General features: G+C 52.2%; 1 protein-coding gene across 1 annotated transcript in view; it reads right to left on the reverse strand.

Annotated features, from left to right (window-relative positions):
- Positions 1–22762, reverse strand: part of CENPI (centromere protein I) — a 252860-nt gene that overhangs the window by 24790 nt on the left and 205308 nt on the right. The window contains 1 exon segment of the mRNA XM_029607381.1: positions 6946–7070. Coding sequence (XP_029463241.1) covers positions 6946–7070 — 125 coding nt within the window.

Raw genomic sequence — 22762 nt, forward strand, 5'->3', positions numbered from 1 at the left:
TGCTACTGCTTGGCTTTTCGTGCCTCCTTGTCGATTTATGTACGCCATTGTGGTCGCATTGTCCGACAGAACTCTTACTGCTCGCCCGCGTACCAGTGGAAGGAGGCAACGCAAGGCCAGGCGGACCGCTCTGGTCTCCAATCGGTTGATGAACCAAGTCGCTTGGAGTGCTGACCAAGTGCCCTGGACTGCACGGGACTGGCAGACCGCTCCCCAGCCCGACAGGCTGGCATCCGTTGTCACCACCAACCAAGACGGGGGTTCGAGGTCCACCCCCTGTAGGAGATTGCCTGGAGTCAACCACCAAGAGAGTCTGGAGCGAGCCGGCTCCAGCAAAGGCAATTCTATCCCGTACTCCTCTGAGCGGGGATCCCACCGAGATAGAAGTGCTCTTTGTAACGGACACATATGCGCAAAAGCCCATTGTACCATTTCCATAGTAGACACCATATGACCAATGACTTGTAAATAATCCCAGACCGTGGGAATCTCGAGCTCCAACAGGCGCCGTACCTGAGTCATGAGATTGAGCATGCGTTGCTGCGGAAGAAAAACCTTGCCCACCAAGGTGTCGAACCGAGCTCCCAGGAACTCCAGCTGTTGGGTCGGTTCGAGTCTGCTCTTCGCAAAGTTGACTACCCAACCCAACTCCTGCAGCTGGTGAACCACTAAGGAGTCCGCCCGGGTGCAGGCCGCATGCGACTTTGCTCGAATGAGCCAATCGTCGAGATAGGGATGCACAAGGACGCCTTGTCGGCGAAGGGAAGCCGCCACCACCACGAGAACTTTGGTGAACACCCTCGGCGCTGTGGCCAACCCGAAGGGGAGGGCGCAAAACTGGTAGTGGTCCCCCATCACCATGAACCTCAAGTACCTTTGATGCCGTTCTCTTATGCCGATGTGTAGATAGGCCTCTGTCAGGTCCAAAGAAGCCAAGAATTCTCCCTTGTGGACGGCCGCAATAACAGACCGGAGGGTCTCCATCCGGAAGCGGGGCACACGTAACGCCTTGTTTACTCCTTTGAGATCCAGAATGGGTCGGAAGGTGCCCTCCTTCTTGGGAACCAGGAAGTATATGGAATACCGACCCGTCCGGAGCTGGTCCCGCGGAACCGGAACCACCGCCCCCAGAGCCTGTAGATGAGCGACCGTTTGGGCTATAGCTACTTGTTTTTCTACCGGGCCGCACGGCGATATCATAAAGAGATCCCGGGGGGGGACGTACAAAATCCAACTCGTAGCCGTACCGAACCACGTCGAGGACCCATTGATCCGAAGTAATCTTGACCCACTCCTCCCAGAACCGGGACAGCCGACCTCCGATAACGGGAACGGAGGAGTGGGCCTGCGCACCTTCATTGCGCGGGCTTGATGGCAGCAAAACCTTGGGACGAGCCCCCACGTTGAGGCCTCCTGCCGCGAAAGGAAGGGGACCAAGACTGGGTTCTCGTTGCCTGCTGCCGCTGGGGAAAGGAACCACCTCTTCCCCCACGGAAACGCCTTTGCCCCCGGAGGCGAGCCCTGGCATTTCCAAACGAGCGAGGTTGCCGGGGCTTATCCTCCGGCAATTTGTAAACCTTGTTGTCTCCCAGGTCCTTAATGAGCTGATCTAGTTCCTCTCCAAACAGCAACTTGCCCTTAAAGGGGAAGGAACCCAACCTCGCCTTGGAGGTGGAATCCGCCGACCAACGACGGAGCCACAGCAACCTCCTGGCTGAGACCGCCGAAGACATAATGCGAGCCGAGGTGCGTAGCAAATCATATAAGGCATCCGCCGTATACGCGACCGCAGCTTCCACACAATTGGCCTGCTCAGCTTCGCCCGGAGGGAGCTCCTGCGTGGTCAGCAGCTGTTGGACCCAACGCAGGTTGGCCCTCTGCACGAGGCTGCTGCATGCCGCCGCCCGGACACCCAGTGCCGCCACGTCAAAGATGCGCTTCAGTAGGACCTCCAGCTTGCGATCCTGGAGATCTTTCAATGCAATACCCCCCGTCACGGGGATAGTCGTATGCTTGACCACGGCCGTGACAGCCGAGTCTACCGCGGGTGTCTTCAAAAGCTCCAGGGAATCCTTAGGTAAGGGATATAGCTTTTCCATGGCCCGATTCACTCGCAGGGAAGCCTCTGGTAGCTCCCATTCCTTCGAGACGATCTGCAAGACCTTGTGGTGAAAGGGAAAGGTCTGCGGGGGGGCTCTAATCCCTGCCATTGCGATATCCCCTGTAGACGTGTCCGCCTCCTGAGGCGGAGTCGTTAACTCTAGCTCCTGCAACACGTGGAGAATAAGGGAGCTTAATTCCTCTTTTCCAAACAAGCGTAGTACCTGGGGGTCATCCCCCTCTACGGCCCCCGGATCGTCGGTCGTCAGCAAGTCCGGAGCCCCCGGGGATTCCGGAGCGGCTCCTGTGTCTCCCAGGAACACCCTCGGCGCGGGGCCCCACCCCCCCTCGGGCGGGGACCCTTGACCCCGGAGGCCCCCACGCCCGGTGGGCTCCCCCGGGGTACGGGAGTGGGCTTGGGAACCTTTGGGGGAGCGGGAGCCTCCGCCTCCCAACCGGATTCTGCCTGCAAAAAGGCTTTGTGCATTAAAAGCACAAAGTCTGAAGAAAATGGCACTGACCGTTTTAAAGTTTTCTTCTGGCCATCCGATGAAGGGGGGCCGCGAGGAGACCCCAAATCGGGCTGGGAGCGCGGGCTCTGTGCCTCAGGAGAGGGAGGAGGGGAGATTTCCTCCTCCGATGCTGAACATGCAGCCTGCCGCGTGTTCAAGATGGCCGCCGCACTCCTCCCCGGTGGAGGAGGGGCCGGAGACGCTGCTGTGCCGCGCCGTAGAGGGGATAGGAGATCGGCTGCGGGCAGCGCTCGGCCCCCCCCCGAGGGTCTCTCGCCCCCGGGAACACATCGGGGGCAGAGACCCCCGCGGGAGAGTCGCGCCCCCGCCTCTCCACAGGTCAAGCAGACCGAAGATCGCGGCATCAGCACCTTGAGCGGAGCAGCTAAGAAGAAATGGCGCCAAAAACCCTCGGGGATGAGAGCCCCACAGCAAACACGCGCCGGGTGAGCTAGCCACCCCCTCCGGGGTCCGAGCAGGCACGGGCAGGCCGGGGTCAGTAGAAATGAGCGCACTGCCTGTCACCAACAGGACTTAAATGGCTCTGGAACTAAAACTTTAAACTTTAAACTTTTATTTTTATTTTTTTTTAAACCCCCTTCAGGACTAAAGCCTGGAATTGGGGGGGGGAGGGTGACCGGCCCACCGGTAAGCTCTCCCCCAGCCTGTGGACACTCTAATCCGGGAATATCAGGAGGGTACTACCCTCCGAGCCTGCCTCACACTAATCTCTAGCTGTGCAGCGCAAGACACTCACACAGACATTCACGCAGACCGACAGGCAGACAGAGGAGAGAAAGGAAGCATCAACTGATCTTGTCCCCTGTCCTACCTCACTCTTTCTTTTTTTTTTTTTTTTCAATTTGCCCAGTACCGAGAAAACCGACCGGAGCAGGACCGCAGGTTATGCCTCTCAATCTGCTGGAGTCAGAGAATATACTGAAGGATCGCAGGTGGCACACCAGTGTATATAGGGGGTGCTTTCAGTTTTCTCTCTGACTCCATCTGCTGGAGGGGAGGCATAACCCAGCTGTCTGGACTGATCCTGGTACATACTGGGAACAGAAAAGATTATTGGGGTGAGATAGGGAGAATTGGAGGCATAAGAACACAAGAAAATGCCATACTGGGTCAGACCAAGGGTCCATCAAGCCCAGCATCCTGTTTCCAACAGTGGCCAATCCAGGCCATAAGAACCTGGCAAGTACCCAAAAACTAAGTCTATTCCATGTTACCATTGTTAATGGCAGTGGCTATTCTCTAAGTGAACTTAATAGCAGGTAATGCACTTCTCCTCCAAGAACTTATCCAATCCTTTTTTAAACACAGCTATACTAACTGCACTAACCACATCCTCTGACAACAAATTCCAGAGTTTAATTGTGCATTGAGTAAAAAAGAACTCTCAGATTAGTTTTAAATGTGCCCCATGCTAACTTCATGGAGTGCCCCCTAGTCTTTCTACTATCCGAAAGAGTAAATAACCAATTCACATCTACCCGTTCTAGACCTCTCATGATTTTAAACACCTCTATCATATCCCCCCTCAGTCGTCTCTTCTCAAAGCTGAAAAGTCCTAACCTCTTTAGTCTTTCCTCATAGGGGAGTTGTTCCATTCCCCTTATCATTTTGGTAGCCCTTCTCTGTACCTTCTCCATTGCAATTATATCTTTTTTGAGATGTGGCGACCAGAATTGTACACAGTATTCAAGGTGCGGTCTCACCATGGAGCGAAACAGAGGCATTATGACATTTTTCGTTTTATTCACCATTCCCTTTCTAATAATTCCCAACATTCTGTTTGCTTTTTTGACTGCCGCAGCACACTGTACCGACGATTTCAATGTGTTATCCACTATGACACCTAGATCTCTTTCTTGGGTTGTAGCACCTAATATGGAACCCAACATTGTGTAATTATAGCATGGGTTATTTTTCCCTATATGCATCACCTTGCACTTATCCACATTAAATTTCATCTGCCATTTGGATGCCCAATTTTCCAGTCTCACAAGGTCTTCCTGCAATTTATCACAATCTGCTTGTGATTTAACTACTCTGAACAATTTTGTGTCATCTGCAAAGAGAGAGTGGATTAGTGGTAAGTAAAGGGATGGTGGGGGCACTATGTTCATGCCTTCACTGGTCATCTCTTCTCTCCCACCACTCTCAACCTCCCCTAATTACTCCTGTCAACTGTTCTTTTCTACCCTCCCCCCAAATATCTGCTTCTCTTCCTCCTTCACCAACATCTGGTCCTCTCTACCTATCCCAGAGATACCCTGAACCTGTTCCTCTTCCCATTTTGAGATCCTCTCTACTTCCTCTTCCTGCTGCAGATACAAGAGATCCTTTTGACCCCACCTAAAATAAACTTACAGACAAGCTAGACTGGCAACCTGCTTTACATGTATAATGGAAAATGGAATCTACATTATAAACATATGCCAAAAGATTCAGATGTATGCAACTATGCCCTACAATTACCACCAAATCTACTTGAGCTGCAGTAAAACAAACAAAAAAAACCTAGGGACTGTGCCTATAGTATTCTGTCATGCAACACTATCCTTGATTCACCCAGGGTTAACTCTTTGGATACGTGAAGGACCACGACAAACGTTCCAGGCCTGCTTGCACATGTGTTACTACTGGCAGCCTCCCACCTACTAACTAGGTTCCTGCTTGTCTCTGGGCAAGTACCCCACCTACCAGCTCTCCCCTAGTGGTTTCTAGGGACCCTGAGACCCTGGTAAACGGCGCCATTCCACCTGGCTTCGCTCGCCGAAGGGGTGCGACAAAGGGGCACTCCCCTTTGTGCACCCCTTCGTGCAACCCTTGGTGCTACCTTTTTTCGTTTTTTTTCTTTTTAACTTCTGTTTCTTCCACTTTTGTTTACCTCTCTCTTTTCATAGTTATCCCTTGTTAACAATTTTCATTGTTATTTATGTTAAATGTATTTGACAAAGGTAAATTTTTTCCTGCACCTCCTGTTTTAATGTAAACCGGTATGATTTGTATATTATACAAGAATGTCTGTATATAAAAATTATAAATAAATAAATAAATATATCCCAGTGAACATACAGTTCCTAGAAATGCACGTAAGAAAAAAAGATGACAGTAGCAGGTAAAATGATTCATATAGTTAATGCTAATTAGACATTTCACTATACTTAGCTAGTGCATGGGGAAACTCAGGAAAGGCTGTCCCCATAAGGATATGTAAAGTTGGGACTCAGCCTTGGCACAGATCTGGTTCTTCTGCACTCTCTGCCAAGCCTGAGATTTTCTAGCATTCTTGGCTGAGTCACTCTAGGGATGGTACTGCAATCAATAAAAGTTTAAGGCACCCACTTCCTGACCAATAGTAAGAAGAATGTTTTAATATAGGACTTTGTAGAAACAGAGGACGTATGCATTCCAAGCCTCACTTTGTGGTATACAAGCAGCAGGTTATTTGGAAACTGCACAGCACAGCTGGATTTATGCAGTCACCTGCCTGTCAGATATGAGATTGCAAGGAAAGGAGGTCTTGCTATAGTAACAAAGGTCTCAGTGTAAGATAAGAATTTTAACAAGCACAAAGATCCTCATTTCAACACATCATCCCAGAACATACAATGGAGTTTTATTATCATCACATTCAATGACTTCAGTGACTACATAAGTTATAGTCAGAGTCCCTGATTTCTTATGGTAGATTTTTCAAGATTCTGCAGCAAAAGTTGGCAAACTGTGGCAGATTTTTCAAAATTATGAGGCTATTATGTGGAAAATTTGAATAATTTTGCATATTTTTGCAATTTAAATGCTTTAAAAAATACTTTATACAAAGTTGTTTAACATTTATTTCCAGTGTTCCGCTTTGAACTATGTGGTGCTCCAGCAGGGGAGGAGGGAGGAGATGGAGAAGCAGCAAGGTTGCCGCCATCCTCCTCCTGTTTTAAAGTGATAGGAACAGAGGAATGAGGGAATATGGGTAGCAGGTGGAAGGGGTGGGGGAAAAGTAGATTGAACCATCTATTGCCATCAATATCGCTCGTTTGGGGTGGGTGGAAGAGAGAGGAATGTGCCATCTACTGCCACCAATGCTTTTGTTTTGAAAGGTCCCCAGTCTCCCATGGCAATTTGGCTATGATTGGCCAATTCCACAGCAAGGGCCGAATTTTGCAGCCCTTACATGGTTACACATCATGGGAGACCAGAAGCCTTGGTTATAGTGAATAATTTCCACAAGGGCATGAACCTCACACTAGAGCATGAGGTAGTATTGGTCTCATTGCAATGCTTTAGATATTCTAGTATACAGGGTCCCATGTTCAATATGTACCTGTACATGATGTAGCAGAGATGATTGAGGTTGACCAATTCCATACTAAGCAATGCTGGGTAGAAGACTCCTGCAGGAGGAAGCACCACAAGGGGCATAGCATACTTCACATACATATCGCACACCTAGTGAGAATGAGAAGAGCATTTATATTGTACGTAGTACACACTTTGTAAGGAGACAGTGCAGTTGCTTACCTGTAACAGGTGTTCTCCTAGGACAGCAGGATGTTAGTCCTCACATGTGGGTGACATCAGACGGAGTTTTGTCAGTTTATAGAAGCTTTGACCAGCACTCTGAACATGCCCAGAATGCCACTATCTGCGCGTCCACGCGAGGTCCTACTTCAGTCTCATAACATAGAAAAAAATCGAGTGAAAAAATAAAACAAACTGGAAGGAGAACCCAACTGCATGGGGTGGTGGGCGGGATTCTTGAAGACCAACATCTTGCTGTCCTACAAGAACAGCAGTTACAGGTAAGCAACTGCACTTTCTCCTAGGACAAATAGAATGTTAGTCCTCACATATGGGTGAATACCAAGCTCCAAGCAGTCTCTGTGAACATGTGAGACCAACAGGTGCCGAACAAAGTGCTAACAGGCACAACAATAACTGCAGCTCTGTTGGTCAGCAGGAGACTGCCTGGCTCATACCAGGGGCATAAGGCAGGAAGGTTTGGTTCATGTCTGGAACAGATTGCGCAGGAAGGATGGACCAAAGGTACTGTCTTGACACCCATCCTTGTCTAAGCAGTAGTAAGCCGCAAACGTGTGAAGAGAACTCCACACTGCGGCTCGGCAAATGTCGACAACAGGGACTGCTCGGAGATGAGCCACTGATGTCGCCATGACCTAAACAGAGTGAGCTTTAACTCTGCCTGCACATAGCAGAAGGCAATGCAATCCGCCAGCCAGTTGTATAAAGTCTGTTTACCCACCGCCACTCTCAGTCTATTGGTATTGAAGGACAAAGCTGAGTGGACTACATCTGGCCGGCTGTGCGATCTAAATAGAAATCCAAGGCCCTCTTGCAGTTCAAAGTATGCAGAGTCCGTTCCCCTGGGTGGGAAGGAGGCCTAGGAAAGAAGATTGGTAAGGAACTTCAGGTCAAAGGAACGCAATGGCTCAAAGAGGACGCATGAGTTATACCAGGATAATGTTGAGGTCTCAGGACACAACAGGGAGCTTCAGGTGGAGCAGGCCCCTCAGAAAGCAACCTACTAAAGGCTGCACCAATATGGGTGTGCCAGCGACACATCGATGGTATGAACTGACAGCGCTAAGATGAAGCCTGACTGAGCTGGTTTGAAGCCCAAAATCGGAAAGGTGCCACAAGTAGTCCAACAGCTGGGGAAGGGGACATGTGAATGGAACCAAGCCATGCCCCAACACACAGACGGAGAACCCTCTCCACTTTAAACTGTAGGATTTCCTGGTGGAAATTTTCCTAGAAGCCACCAGCACTTGGGAGACACTGTCTGAGAGGACCAAGGGCTGAAGGACTAAGCACTCAAAATCCAAGTTGTTAGGACTAACGCCCGGAGGTTCAGATGGCACAGGATGCCCTGGTTCTGCATGATCAGATCAGATGCAGTCCCCAGCAGGAAGGGGGCCCTGACTGACAAGTCCTGCAGGAGAGGGATCCAGACCTGTCAGGGCCAAAAAGGCACCATGAGGATCATGGTCCCTCTATCCTGTTGAAGCTTCAGCGGGGTCAAGAGGAGTGGAAGAGGAGGGTATGCATACAGCAGACCTCTCCCCCAGTGGAGGGAGAAGGCATTGCAGGCCAGATGTCCACCTCCGATGACAGGGAGCAGAACCTGCTCACCTTGTGATTGACACAGTTTGGCCATTAACTCCAGATTGAGGGACCATTCGTGTGGCTGGAAGAAGCGACTTAGCCGGTCCACCAGCACGTTTTGAGTCCCAGTGCACACAACATTCCCTATGACAGGGCCCAGGTCCACACCTGCATCACCTCGTGACAGAGGAGGAGGAGGATAGAGCCCGTGCCTCCCTGTTTGTTGATGTACCACATTGCCACCTGGTTGTCCATCCGGATCAGGACCTCTTTGTGCAACAACTGGTCTCTGAATGTCCATAAGGCGTAAATGATCACGGGAAGCTCCAGAAAGTATTTGACAGAGGGCTTCGTGAGCAGTCCGGAGACCCTGCTTGTGGATGCTGTGCACATGGGCTCCCCAGCCCTGAGGAGAGGTGTCGGCAGTGAGGGTCACTTAAGGCGGAACAGTTTGGAAGGAAATCCCCTGCTACAAATTGGAGAGGTTGTCTCACCAGGACAGATACATCCGTAGATGTTCCGTGACTGCAACACAAGTCTCGAGGTCCTGAAAGGCCTGTTGCCACTGTGTCCGCAAGGTCCATTGAGCCCTCTGCATGCAAACAGGTGAGAAAAGCAACATGGATGGAAGCCGCCATGTGGCCAAACAGTCAGAGCACAAGGCGGGCAAGTCACCTTCTTGGCTGCTGTGGACGAAGACTGCCAGCGAGGTGATGGCAAGAGCCCGATCACTGGGCAAAAATGCTTTTGCCTGTATCATGTCTAGTCTGGTGCCTATGAATTCCAGCTAAGGAGACAGCATAGGTGAGACTTTGGGTAGTTGATCACAAACCCCAAGGCTTGCAGAGTCCGCATTGTCAGGGCTAAAGCACTGTGCCCCTGCGTGGGAATTGCTCTTGATTAACCAGCTGTCTAGATATGGGAAGACATACACCACATGACACCTGAGATACGCAGCCACCACCGCCAGGCATTTGGTGAAGACGCGAGGGGCTGAGGCCAACCTAAAAGGCAGCACCTTGTACTGATAGTGAGCCTTCCCCACCACGAAACGGAAGTATTTTCTGTGGCTAGGGAAAATGGGCTGTGTGAGCATAAGCTTTCTTGAGATTGAGGGAGCAAAGCCAGCCTCTTTTGAGGAAGGGAATCCGCATGCTTAGACCATTTTGAACTTTTCTCTTGCGAGAAACTTGTTCAATGCCCCGAGGTCGAGGATGGGGCGTAAACTGCCGTTACTTTTCGGAATTAGGAAATACCTTGAACAGAATCCTCAGCCCTGCTGGGGGCGAGGAACCGGGTCTACTATGCCTGTTGTGAGAAAGGCAGAGAGTTTCGTTTGAAGATGACCTGCTGGGCGGACAAACCCCTCAATGGACATGGGGGATAGAGCCTTAGGAGCCGTCTGAAGTTGTGATGGTACCCCTGACGGATTACAGTAAGGACCCATCGGTCCAAAGTGACATCCTGCCAGCAATGGACAAAGCCAATGAGCCTGCCTCCCACTGGGCGATCTGGCGTCAAGGGTGCGCCCGACTGACTCGTGCTCCTGTGCCGCCAGTCAAAGAAAGCCGGAGCCTGGGTGCTCACTGTGGCAAGGGCGGCCCCTGGAGCTAGTGTGTGATGCGCAAGCTCAGGAGGCTGGAAGATAGAAGGGCTTCTGGAACCTGGCCTGGAAATCTTCCTGGCCGAGGAAGGGGCGTCAAAAGCAGTAGCGGAAAACTGTTGAAGGGTGTCATGGTAGTTCTTCAATTGCACTACCGCATCCTGGACCTTATCCCCAGAGAGGTTGTCACCTGTGTAGAGAAGATCAGCTAGCATCTCCCGTACCTCTGGGCAGAGGTCAGAAGCTCTGAGCCAGGCCATGCTAAGGGCCACCATTTCAAAGACATTGTAGGTGGATCTCACCTGTTTGCCAGCCTCTAAACCCAGCAGGACTATAGCCGACAGCGCCTCCCTGTGGTTGTTGAGACAGACCCTCTGCGAGGTCCTGGACTTGCTTTCAGATGTTCCGTTGGTACTGAGTCAACTACAGCTGGTAGGCAGCAATACTGGCAACCAGCATAGCACCCTGGAAGACCTTTCTGCCCAAGGCATCAGGCTCCCTATGTTCTCGTCCTGGGAAGGGGGTAGAAGCGTGCGTACTGGAGTGCCTGACTTTTTTTTTTGTTTTTTTTAGAGTGAACTCCATAACCACCGACTGCTGGGGGAGGTGCCACTTCTCGTACCCCACAGCATGCTGCACCAAATAGGTGGCATCCGCCTTCCTGTTAACAGGGTATATGGAGATCAGGTGTTCCCACATCTGGAGAAGATCCTTAAAAGTGTCGTGGATGGGAATGGCCATGATTTCCTTAGGAGCGTCGACAAACTGAAGCACTTTCAGCAATTTATATTGTGCATCCTCCTCCGTAAGGAGCTAGAAGGGAATAGCCTCAGCCATGGCCCTGACAAACCCCGCAAAGGAAAGATCCTTGGGGGGAGACAGACGTCTTTCCTCCAGTGGGGCTTGGAGAGAGGGTTGTCTGAATATTCGGACGAAGATTACGAGGAATCATCCCCCCCAAGGGCCTTCCTCCTCACTCACGCCAGTGCAGCACGGGCGAGACCTGTGAGGGATCCCAGCCCTGGGCGTCGATGGCTTAAGAGGTACAGAGGGCACCACGGGAATTGATGGTTCCCCAGCATCAGAGAGACTGAAGGCTGCAAGAGGCCAGACAGCCCGGGTAAGGGCTTGGGGAACAGAGGCCTAGGGAATGCAGCACCTACCGCAACTTTCTCATCGGAGGATCTGATGATAGGAATTGCTCCCGAGGGGGGAATTGGTGGCCGCTGGGGAACCAAAGGTCCCTCGGACACCGGTTGTGTTGGCAGGGCACCTAAAAAGATGTCCAAACGCTCCAGCAGAGGTGCCAAAATACACGGCGGGGGACTGGTGGCACGGGCAGCTCTAATGCTCCGAAGAGCTCTGAGCACTGCGGTCTGCACCCTGCGGTCCAACTCCTCCTGAAAGTCTGGTGAAGCCAGGACTGAGAGAGGGGGATGAGGTGTCACCGGCTTGTCCTCTGTCCTCAGAGGCAGCACGGTGCCAGACACCCATATTGATGGGAAATGCCCGGTTCTTAGGATGGGGTCCCTCTGTGGAACGGTGTCTCTTCGGTGGTGATACGGTAGCCACCAGTACTGCACCGGAACCGGAGCCACGCATAGACAGTGTCGATGCTTGCAGGACCTCCCATGGTGGTCAGCCTGGTCTTTCCCCAGTGCCAAGGAGGGAGATCTCGATGCCCTGGAAACTGGTGAAATCATGGAGGATCGGTCACCATTTCCACGATCCTTTAAAGAAGTGGAGAGAGTGGTGAGAGGGAGTGTATCAAGGGGTTCCCCTCATCCCCTCCAGCACTGATGACTCCGACGCAGGTGTGGAAGGAGTGGACTTTTTAGAACCAAAACGTTTCTCCATCTTATCAAGGCATGCACAAAGGCCCTTGGGGGGGGGGGTCAACTGGTCACACCTTCAGACGTCATGCGAGGCCCCCAGGCAGAGGATACAAACCTCATGCAGATCCTTGGATGGACATGGTCCGCGGGCACTGGGGGCACAAACGAAAGCCATGCACCGCCAAAGAAAATACCCAAAACACAGTTGATGACTGGCGGTTATCGGGGGACGAAAGTCAGGAATTGACTGCAAGCAGTAGAAAAAGTTTTAACCTACCGCACCGAGGAGGCACAGACTGCGAAGGGGGACCTAACGATGGAATGGGGAAAAAAAAAAAAAAAAAAAAAGACTTTCTCGCAAGAAAACAAGAAAAGAGCAGAGCTCCATGAACTGCGAAGAGAGACTGAAGGGGGACTTCGTGTGGACATGCAGATAGATAGTGGCATGCTGAGCATAGCTTCTAGAAACTTTGACAAAAGTTTTCCATGCCAGGCTCCATCGGTTGATGTCACCCACATGTGAGGACTACCATCCTGCTTGTCCTAGGAGAAACACATGTATCCCACATCTGGCACACAAGAAGAAAAAGAAAATTATTACTTACCTGCTAATTTTCGTTCCTGTAGTACCATGGATCAGTCCAGACGGTGGGTTATGTCCCCAATCCAGCAGATGGAGTCAGCACAAGCTTTGAGGGGGCGTATCCATATATACTACTACCCCCTCTGCAGGAATTCAGTATCGAGTATATCAAAGCCAGAGTAGAAACCCCCGAAGGATCAAGTTTGTGGAAACAGATAATGAAAACAATTGTAACCGCAACAAGTAACTGCAAACATCCTACCAACTTGTAGGGAGCTGTGAAAAACAGCGAAAAGAAACGACTGTGAAGACACAGAACACTGCGAGCAAGAAGTAGCGCAGAGCTGAGCAGGATCAAGAACCCAAACGCGGTGGGCGTCTGGACTGATCCATGGTACTACAGGAACGAAAATTAGCAGGTAAGTAATAATTTTCTTTTCCCTGTACGTACCTGGATCAGTCCAGACAGTGGGATGTACCCAAGCTTCCCTAAATCGGGTGGGGTCCTGCGAGGCCTGCTCGGAGAACCTGCTCGCCAAAGTGTCCAGAGACTGAAGAGGCGAGGTGCCGCCTGAGAACGTGTAGAATGCGCTACGATTCCGGGTGGGGGAGTCCGACCCGCCCCAATGTAGGAAGCAGCAATGCCGGCCTTCAGCCATCTGGCAATGGTAGTCTTCGAGGCCTGAGACCCCTTCTTAGGACCGGCCCAGAGTACGAAGAGATGGTCAGAGGTCCGGAACTCATTTGTAGCCTCCAGATAGAGGCGCAGAGTGCGCTTGACATTCAAGAGACGGAGAGACTTCGGCTCTGAGGAAGAGAAGGATGGCAACTCCACCGTCTGGTTCACATGGAATGCAGAAACCACCTTCGGAAGGAAGGAGGGAACGGTGCGAAGCGAAACTCCAGAGTCGGAGAAACGGAGATAGGGCTCTCTACACGACAGAGCCTGCAGCTCCGAGATGCGTCGAGCGGAACAGATGGCCACAAGAAATACAGTCTTGAGAGTGAGATCCTTTATCGTTGCGCTGCGCAGCGGCTCAAACGGTGGTCCCGACAGGGAGCGAAGCACAAGGTTAAGACTCCAGGAGGGACAAGGGTTCCGTAACGGAGGACGCATATGCTTGTCACCCTTGAGAAAACGAGCAATGTCAGGATACTGTAGAAGAGAGCCCCCATCGCTCAACAGCGAACCAAGGGCGGCCACCTGAACCCGTAGTGAATTATAGGCGAGCCCTTTTTCCACCCCCGCCTGTAGAAACTGAAGGATCTGAGGTACAGAAGCCTTAGCGGGTCTCGTGGCCTGGCTGGTACACCACAGCTCGAACACCTTCCAGACTCGAACATAGGCCGCCGATGTCGATGTCTTTCGTGCCCGCAATAGCGTGGATACTACCGCCTCTGGGTAGCCCCGACGCCGGAGGCGGCGCCTCTCAAAAGCCAGGCCGCAAGACAGAAGAGTTCTGCCTGCTCGAAAAATACCGGGCCCTGATGTAGGAGCTGGGGGAGGTGCCCCAGCCTGATTGGCCCGTCGATCACCAGCTGTAGCAGGTCCGCAAACCTGGGTCGCCTGGGCCATTCTGGGGCGATGAAAACCACGGTCCCCTGATGGCTTTCTATTCTGCGGAGCATCCTGCCCACCAGGGGCCATGGTGGAAAAGCGTAGAGCAGAAGATGTGGCGGTCACGGGAGGACCAGGGCATCCACTCCCTCCGCGCTGCGCTCTCTCCGGCGACTGAAGAAGCGTGGAGCCTTGGCGTTGAGAGCGGACGCCATCAGATCCAAGTGGGGGGCCCCCCACCGATGGACGAGAAGTTGCATCGCTTTGTCGGAGAGAGACCACTCTCCGGGGTCCAGCAGTTGACGACTGAGGAAGTCCGCCTGGACGTTGTCCACACCGGCGATGTGCGAGGCCGCTAGCCGGACGAGATGACGCTCCGCCCATTGCATCAGCAGCGCCACCTCGAGCGCGGGCTGCGCGTGCCTCCTTGTCGGTTGATGTAGGCCACGGTGGTAGCGTTGTCCGATAGGATTCTGACTTCCCGGTTCCGAAGAAGCGGGAGGAAATGTCGCAGAGCTAGCCGGACCGCTCTGGTTTCCAGACGGTTGATTGACCACTTCGCCTCCACCGTGGACCACGTCCCCTGCGTGGCGCTTCGATCGCAGACTGCACCCCAGCCTGCTAGACTGGCATCGGTGGTCACCACCACCCAATTTGGCAGATCGAGGGACACGCCACGGGCCAGGTTCGGCGGATCCAACCACCAGCCCAGACTGTCCCTGGCATTCTGCGGGAGTGAGAGAATCATCTGGTAGTCCTGCGATACTGGTTTCCAACGGGAGAGGAGCGCCCACTGTAAGGTCCTGAGGTGCGCGAAAGCCCAAGGTACAAGGTCGATGGTGGACCCCATCACTCCCAGGAGTTGCAGGTAGTCCCAGGAGGTGGGCTCTGGTAACGCAGAGAACCGTCGTGTGTGATCCCGCAAGGATTGAGCTTTGTTCTGGCGCAGAAAAACTTTGCCCAGTAGGGTGTCGAAGGTCGCCCCCCAAAAAAACCCAAGCGTTGCGAGGGCATGAGGGAGCTCTTGGAGAAGTTCACTACCCATCCCAGGGAATGTAGAAACCGTACTACTCGAGTCACCGCTGAGCGTCCATGATCGAATGACTTCGCCCGGAGGAGCCAATCGTCCAGATAAGGATGAACCAGGATGCCCTCCTTCCGGAGAGCTGCCGCCACGACTACCATGATCTTGGTGAAGGTGCGCGGCGCCGTCGCCAATCCGAACGGGAGAGCCGTGAACTGAAAATGCTGGTCCAGAATTTTGAAACGAAGGAAACGGTGGTGGTCCGGGCGGATGGGAATGTGCAGGTAGGCCTCTGTTAAGTCCAGGGAGGCGAGGAACTCCCCCCGATGCACCACGGCAATCACTGACCGGAGCGTTTCCATGCGGAACCGAACGACTCGAAGGGATTTGTTGAATTCCTTGAGGTCTAGGATAGGCTGGAAGGAACCGTCCTTCTTTGGTACGACGAAATAGATGGAATAGTGGCCCGAGCCCACCTCTCCGAAGGGCACGAGCGCAATAGCGCCTATCTCCCGGAGTCTGTCCAGAGTCAGCTGCACTGCTCCTCTCTTGAGGTCCAAGCCACAGGGGGAAAAGATGAACCTTCCCTGCGGGGGGCGGACAAATTCCAATGCGTAGCCGTGTTTTATGGTATCCAGGACCCACTGGTCCGAGGTGATCCGTGCCCACTCCGCGTAGAAATACGTTAGTCGGTCCCCAATCTTGGGGACAGGGGAGTGGGCGAGACTGGCATCATTGTGAAGACTTGGTATAGGGGTTCCCGGTTCCGGGAGTAGTGCGTGCGGGCAGACGCCCGCGAAAGGAGCGTGACCAGGGCTGAGACCTGGGGGCGGATGACCGGGAGCCCGCCTGTCTGTATCCCCTGTAGCGCCGTTGCGCTCTGGCTCTGGTCTGAGAAGAAGAAAATGCTCTGGATGGTCGAAACCTATCCTCCGGCAGCCGATGAACAGCGTTCTCCCCCAGGGACTTGATGATCTGGTCCAAATCCTCCCCGAAGAGGAACTTGCCCCTGAAGGGAAGAGAGCCCAGACTCGACTTAGAGGACGTATCAGCCGCCGAATTGCGTAGCCACAGTAGTCGTCGTGCTGCCACTACCGAAACCATGGATCTTGCGAGGACCCGAAAAAGGTCGTACGAGGCGTCCGCCCCATACGTCACTGCGGCTTCTAGCCGATCTGCCTGGGCAGCCTCATCGGACGGCAGGTTCTGAGACGTGAGGAGTTGTTGCACCCAAAGGAGACTAGCCCGCTGGGCAAGCGAACTGCACATCACCGCCCGCATACCCAGAGCAGAGACCTCGAAAACCCGCTTAAGGAAAACTTCCAACTTACGATCCTGTGTGTCCGCAACGCCGCACCTCCCGTCACTGGGATAGTCATCCTCTTCGTGACCGCCGACACTGCGGAGTCCACCTTTGGGACCTTGATGAGGTCCAGAAAATCTTCGGGGAGCGGGTACGGCTTTTCCATAGCCCGGCTGCTCTTCAGGGAGGCCTCCGGGGTGTCCCATTCCCTGGTGAGAAGTTGTAAAAACGAGTCATGAATGGGAAAAGCCCGAGCCCTCAGCCGGAGTGCCGCCAGGACAGGATCTCCCTTCCTTGAAGAAGTGACGACAGCGGGAGCTACTGGGGCAGGCGGGTCTGGTGGCGGGTCCAAATCTAATTCTTGGATGATCTGCGGGATGAGGTCGTCCAGCTCTTCCCTCTGGAAGAGGCGTAGGGTACGCGGATCATCCCCCTCCTGCGTGCCGTCCCCTTGTCCCCCGTCCGAGAGGTCAAGTCCATGTCCCGCTGGGTCTGGCACCGCCCCCACTGCCGCGGGCGTGGATCGGACCCGGGTAGGAAGGCGGGAGGCCCCCACTCCCGGAGGGTCGGGGGGGGGGGCCGGCGTCGAGGGCGACATCCGAGGGATCTTAGGAGGGAGAGGTCCCACAGGTGCTTCCAGCCCCTGCAGATAAGCGGTATGCATGAGCAGGATAAACTCCGGAGAGAACCCCGGCCTGCTCGGGTGCGCTTCGGGGGCGGCGTGGTTCCTGCTCCCTGGCTCTGGGTGCTTGGTTCCTGCACCAAAATCGGGGGAACACCCCAGCTGGTAGAGTCCTCCAGGGATCCGTTCTCCCTCGTGGCCTCCAGGGATCCGTTCCCCCTCGTGGCCTGCGCCTCAGGGCGCTCAGAATGTAAAATGGCCGCCGTTCCCGCCAAAAATGGCGGAGTGGCCGGCCCGCGCCGCCCGGGCAAAAAAGAGAAATCAGTCAGGGACTGTGAGGTACCTTCCCCCCCGGGGAGGCATCGTGCACAGATGCCCTCCCGGGAAATCCGGGACCCCGGGTCTCCGCAGGCCGCACAGCGGGACGGCCGCGGCATCGGGATCGCTGTAGGAGAAAAGAAAAAGCCACGGGGGGGGCCACGCGCACAAAAGCGCCGCTGCGGGGGGGCCTGGTCGGCCTGCACTGCCCGCTGTCCGAAAATAGAGGAGGGTGCCGCGGGGGGGGCCTTCCCGGCCACACGACCCGCCCCAGACATCTTTCCCTAAATGGCTCAGCAGCCCATGAGGAGCTGTAAAATGGCCGCGGGTGAGGGAGTAAAGAGCGAAGAGGCCGGCTCCACCGGCTTTCGCGGGCACCGGGGGCTGAGCTGTGAAGGAAAAAACTACAAAGGAAAAAAAACAAACTTACCCCTGGCTGCAACGAGAAATAAACAGCAAGGCCGCAGAGAAGAGACAAGGAAGATAAGCCACTCCCCAGAAGTTGAAAGAACTCTGCCTTTTTTTTTTTTTTTTTAAACTTAATACAAACTTGATCCACAGAAAAAGACAACAACAAGCCATAATCAAGCTAGAAAGTGAAGAGAAAAAGGAAAAGGAGGGGAAGCCTGATTCCCCTACTCGCATCTGCTGGAGTCAGAAGATACTGAACTCCTGCAGAGGGGGTAGTAGTATATATGGATACGCCCCCTCAAAGCTTGTGCTGACTCCATCTGCTGGATTGGGGACATAACCCACCGTCTGGACTGATCCAGGTACGTACAGGGAAGGACATATATTATGTTCTTGGAAATAAACTAGTAGACCAAGTGTCAAACTAACCAACTGGGGCCTTTTTCACAAAGAGCTTTTCTACACAAGCACAGGGTAGAAGAAACTCCTTAGTAAATCAAGCCTTTGTAAGGTAGGAAAAGCAAAAAATATTCAAGACATCAAGAATGAGTGTCGATCTACATGACTGTCTGCAGAGGCTTAATTCTGGGACATATTTGGACTTTCAGCATCAAAATGATTACTGAGAATGAATAACTGATGGTTAAGAATTGGAAAATTATTGACCTGATAATTTTGTTTTCCTTAGTGTAGATGGACTCAGGACCACTGGGTTATAACTCCCCTGCCAGAAGGTGGAGATGGAGCAAAGCTGACATCACAGTACATATAGACCTGCAGGGACCTCAGACCGCCAGTATTCTCTTTAAAAGCCACTGTGGACATACTAGTAAAACACTTGATTAAAAATATGATTAAAAGCAGTCAACCATATCTGTACTCAACCAACCATAAACACTGAACTCCAGTAAGAACATAGATACCCCAAATCTAGGACATGAACACTTACCAGTAACCCCTTTGGATTCAAAGCCCTCCGGAGGATCCGTGGCACAATCATTGGGCAGCTGAGGGCAGGAATATGAGTCCATCTACCTACACTAAGGAAAACGAAAGTATCAGGTAATTTCTCCATTTCCTAGCATGTAGCCAGATGGACTCAGGACGAATGGGATGTACAAAAGCTACTCCCAATTGGGGCGGGAGGCTGCCCGTAATCCAGTTAATACTACCCGTGCAAAGATTGCATCCTCTCGGGCCTGTACGTCCAGCCAATAAAACCTGGAGTAGGTATGCAAAGAGGACCACATCACTGCTTAGCAGATATCGACGGAAGACAACAGTCTAACCACCGCCCGAGCCTTAGTGGAATGAGCTCTAATCTGGGAAGGCAATGGCTTTCCGCATCTATGACTACCTCCTTAATCCAGCAAGCTATGGTAGCCTGCGAAGCTGGTTGCCCTGCTTCCTTCCACTGTCAAGGACAAACAGGCGATCCATCTTTCGGACTGGTTCCAAAATTCCAGATACTGCACTAGCAGTGTTTCTTGATATCCAAATTATGCTGGAGGCAATATTCTTCCGCGTCCTTGAGCTTATCTAGGGATGGTAACGAAATGGACTGATTCAAATGAAAGACTGCCTTAGGCAGGAGCCTGTAATGCCCCTGGAGTCAGAGTAGCAATGGCTCCCAGCACAATGCCTGCAATTCGGAGATGCGACGCATATAGCCACCAGGAACACCATTTTCAAGGTCTATAGACGCAAGGAAAGACTGTGCAGTGATCAAAAGGTAGAGTTCACAAAAAAATCCAACACTAAATTAAGATTTCATAAGGGAACAGGCAACCGCAAGGGAGGCTAAAGGTGCTTCATTCCCTTCTCAAAACAGGCCATGTCAGGATTGGCCGACAGGGAGGCCCCATTTACCTCATTGCTGAAACAGGAGAGCGCCGCTACCTGAACCTTCAAGGAATTAAGAGCCAAGCCTTTATTCAACCCGTCCTGCAAAAATTCCAGAATAAGTGGGATTTTGACCACACAAGGGGAACCCACTCTCCTTGCACCAGGCCTCAAATACTCTCCAGACACGCATATACACTAGACACGTGGAGAACTTCCAAGCATGAAGCAAGGAGACAATTACCACCGCAGAGTATCCCCGCTTTATCAGGCAAGCCCTCTCAAGGGCCAGACTGTAAGACATAATAGAGTTGGATCCTCATGAAGAACTGGCCCCTGCTAAAATAGGTCCCTGTGTTGCGGGAGGCAGAGGGGGTTTTCCCACCAGAAATCTCCATAGGTCTGCATACTAGGAAAGTCTGGGCCAATCTGGAGTTATCAGGATTAATCCTGTGGTGTTCAATTCTGCAAATAATCCTGCCCAGTAGGGGCCACAGAGGGAAGGCATATTGCAACTCATCTTCCAGCCAGATCTGGCAAGTGCATCGATTCCCAAGAACCCCGGATCTCTTCTGTTACTGAAGAATCAATGAACCTTTGCATTGTGAGATGCAGCCAGCAGATCGCGTGGCGGGAGGCCCCAGCGATCCACTATCAGTTGAAACGCTTTGGCTTATAACACCCACTCTAATTCCAGACTCTCCATACTTAGAAAATTTGCTCTGATGTTGTCTTTTCCTGCGATGTGAAAGGCCGAAATCATCTGTAGATGTGCTTCCACCCATTCCATACGGAGGTCTATCTCCTGTGATATTTGCTGGCTCTTGGTTCCTCCCTGGTGACTGATGTAGGCCACTGTCGCATTTGTCTGACATCACATGGACTACTTGCCCTTGGAGTCTGTGTCTGAACTGTAAGCACGCCAACCTGACTCCTGGCTTCCAGGCGATTGATGTTCCAGAGGGCCTCTTCTTCCATCTAACGTCCCTGGGCCACCAGTTCCTGAAAGTGAGGTCCCCAACCTCGAGACTCGCATTTGTCGTGAGAACCAACCAGTTCAAGGGTGACAAGAGCACACCCCTTCTCAGATGAGCCTCCTGTAGCCACCGCTGGAGGCAAGAAATTTCTATCAGCAAGTGGAGGTGAAATGAATAGTCTTGAGACTGAGGGTTCCAACATGACAGCAGAGAATGCTGAAGCGGACGCATAATGCGCCCTCACCCATGGCACCTCTTCCAGGGTTGCTGCCATCAAACTGAAAACTTGGAGATAGCATCACACCGGACATATCGTGTTCATCAACAGACGCACCTGGGACATCAACTTCTGGATCCGTGTGGTCAGCAGAAAGACCTTGCCCCGTGTCTAACCAGACTCTCAGATACTCTAAGGACTGGGAAGGCGCGAGACTGCTCTTGGACATGTTTACTACCCAACCAAGTTCATATAACAAGGAGATTACCCTGTTGGTCACCAGATGGCTCTCTTCCAAGGTCTTGACCCGGATCAGCCAATTGTCCAAGTATGGGTGGACCAGGATCCCATCTTTTCTCAACGACATCGCCACAACCACCATAATCTTGGAAAATGTTCTATGGGTGGGGGCTAGGCCAAATGGCAGCGCCCAAAACTGATACTGATGACCTAGTATCACAAAGCATAGAAAACTGTGTTCTCATCGGAATGGAATATGTAGGTAGGCCTTGGATAGATCCAGGGAGGTCAGAAACTCCCAATTGCACAGCCATTATCCCGGATCATAAGGTCTCCATGTGAAAATGAGTCATCCACAGGTGACGGCTGACACTTGAAGGTCCAGGATGGGGGTGAAAGGAAGCTTCCTTTGGATTCAACAAAATAAATGGAATAACGTCCCATATTTTTTGGGGTGTAGGTACAGAGATTACAGCTCTCATCTAGAAGAGCCTTAGAAGCAGACTCCACTGCCTGCTTCTTGTGTTGGGAGAGGCAAGGAGACATTAACATGTCCCAAAGAGTGCTGCGAAACCCCAGTGCATATCCTTCCCATATAACTTCCAGGACCCATTTGTTTGGCATTTATTTATTATTTATTTAAAAGTATAAAATCGGCATGATTTCAACCCACCATTGGTAAAAGAGAAATAGGCGCTGCCGCCCCCCCCCCCCCCCCCCCATTTCCTCTTCCCAAAGGTGGGTCGGTAAAACTTCATTGGGGAATTCGGGACAAGCCGAGACCCGAACCTGTCTCTCCCTTGGGCTGTCAGGACTAAAGGACTGAGGACTCCCAAAGGGCAGAGACCTCCAAAATGTCAAGTTTCTCAAGGGGCAAAAACACTGGGAACCCCTCCGGTAGCCAGGGGACTCGATCCATTTACTGATCAGCTTTTCCAATTTGCTCTCAAATAAGAGTGATATTTTAAAGGCCATTTTTGTAAGATTAGCTTTGGAGGCCATATCAGCTGACCAATTCTGCAAACATTAGCCATCTGGCCACCACAAGGCCACTCTGATTTAGTCCATACTTCGGCCACAGCCCACATCTGCTAAAAAGCGTCAGCAGGTTCCATAATTGTTCTGGAATTCACCCCAGAGTTATCTACCTCTTGAGAGAGAAGCAGACAAAATGAGCCACCAGAGTGCAACAAGAAGCAATCTGTAAGGTCATCACTATTGCGTCAAAGGCTTGTTTCAGAATAGAACCTGTCTATCATGTTCATCCTTTAAGGACGCTCCTCCTTCCACAGGAATAGCTGTTCGCTTGGAGACTGCGCAGATCAGCACATCCACTTTAGGAAAATGCAAACACTCTCTCATTGCTGGGTCCAGAGGGTATAAACCCGCCAGCACTCGGCTCCCTTTAAAACTTGCCTCTGGGGTGTCCCATTCCAGATAAATCAACTCCTGAATGGCATCACTGGAAGAAGCGGCTTTCCA

This window comes from Rhinatrema bivittatum, chromosome 6 (genome assembly GCF_901001135.1).
Source record: "Rhinatrema bivittatum chromosome 6, aRhiBiv1.1, whole genome shotgun sequence".
In the NCBI taxonomy this organism is placed as follows: Eukaryota; Metazoa; Chordata; class Amphibia; order Gymnophiona; family Rhinatrematidae; genus Rhinatrema; species Rhinatrema bivittatum.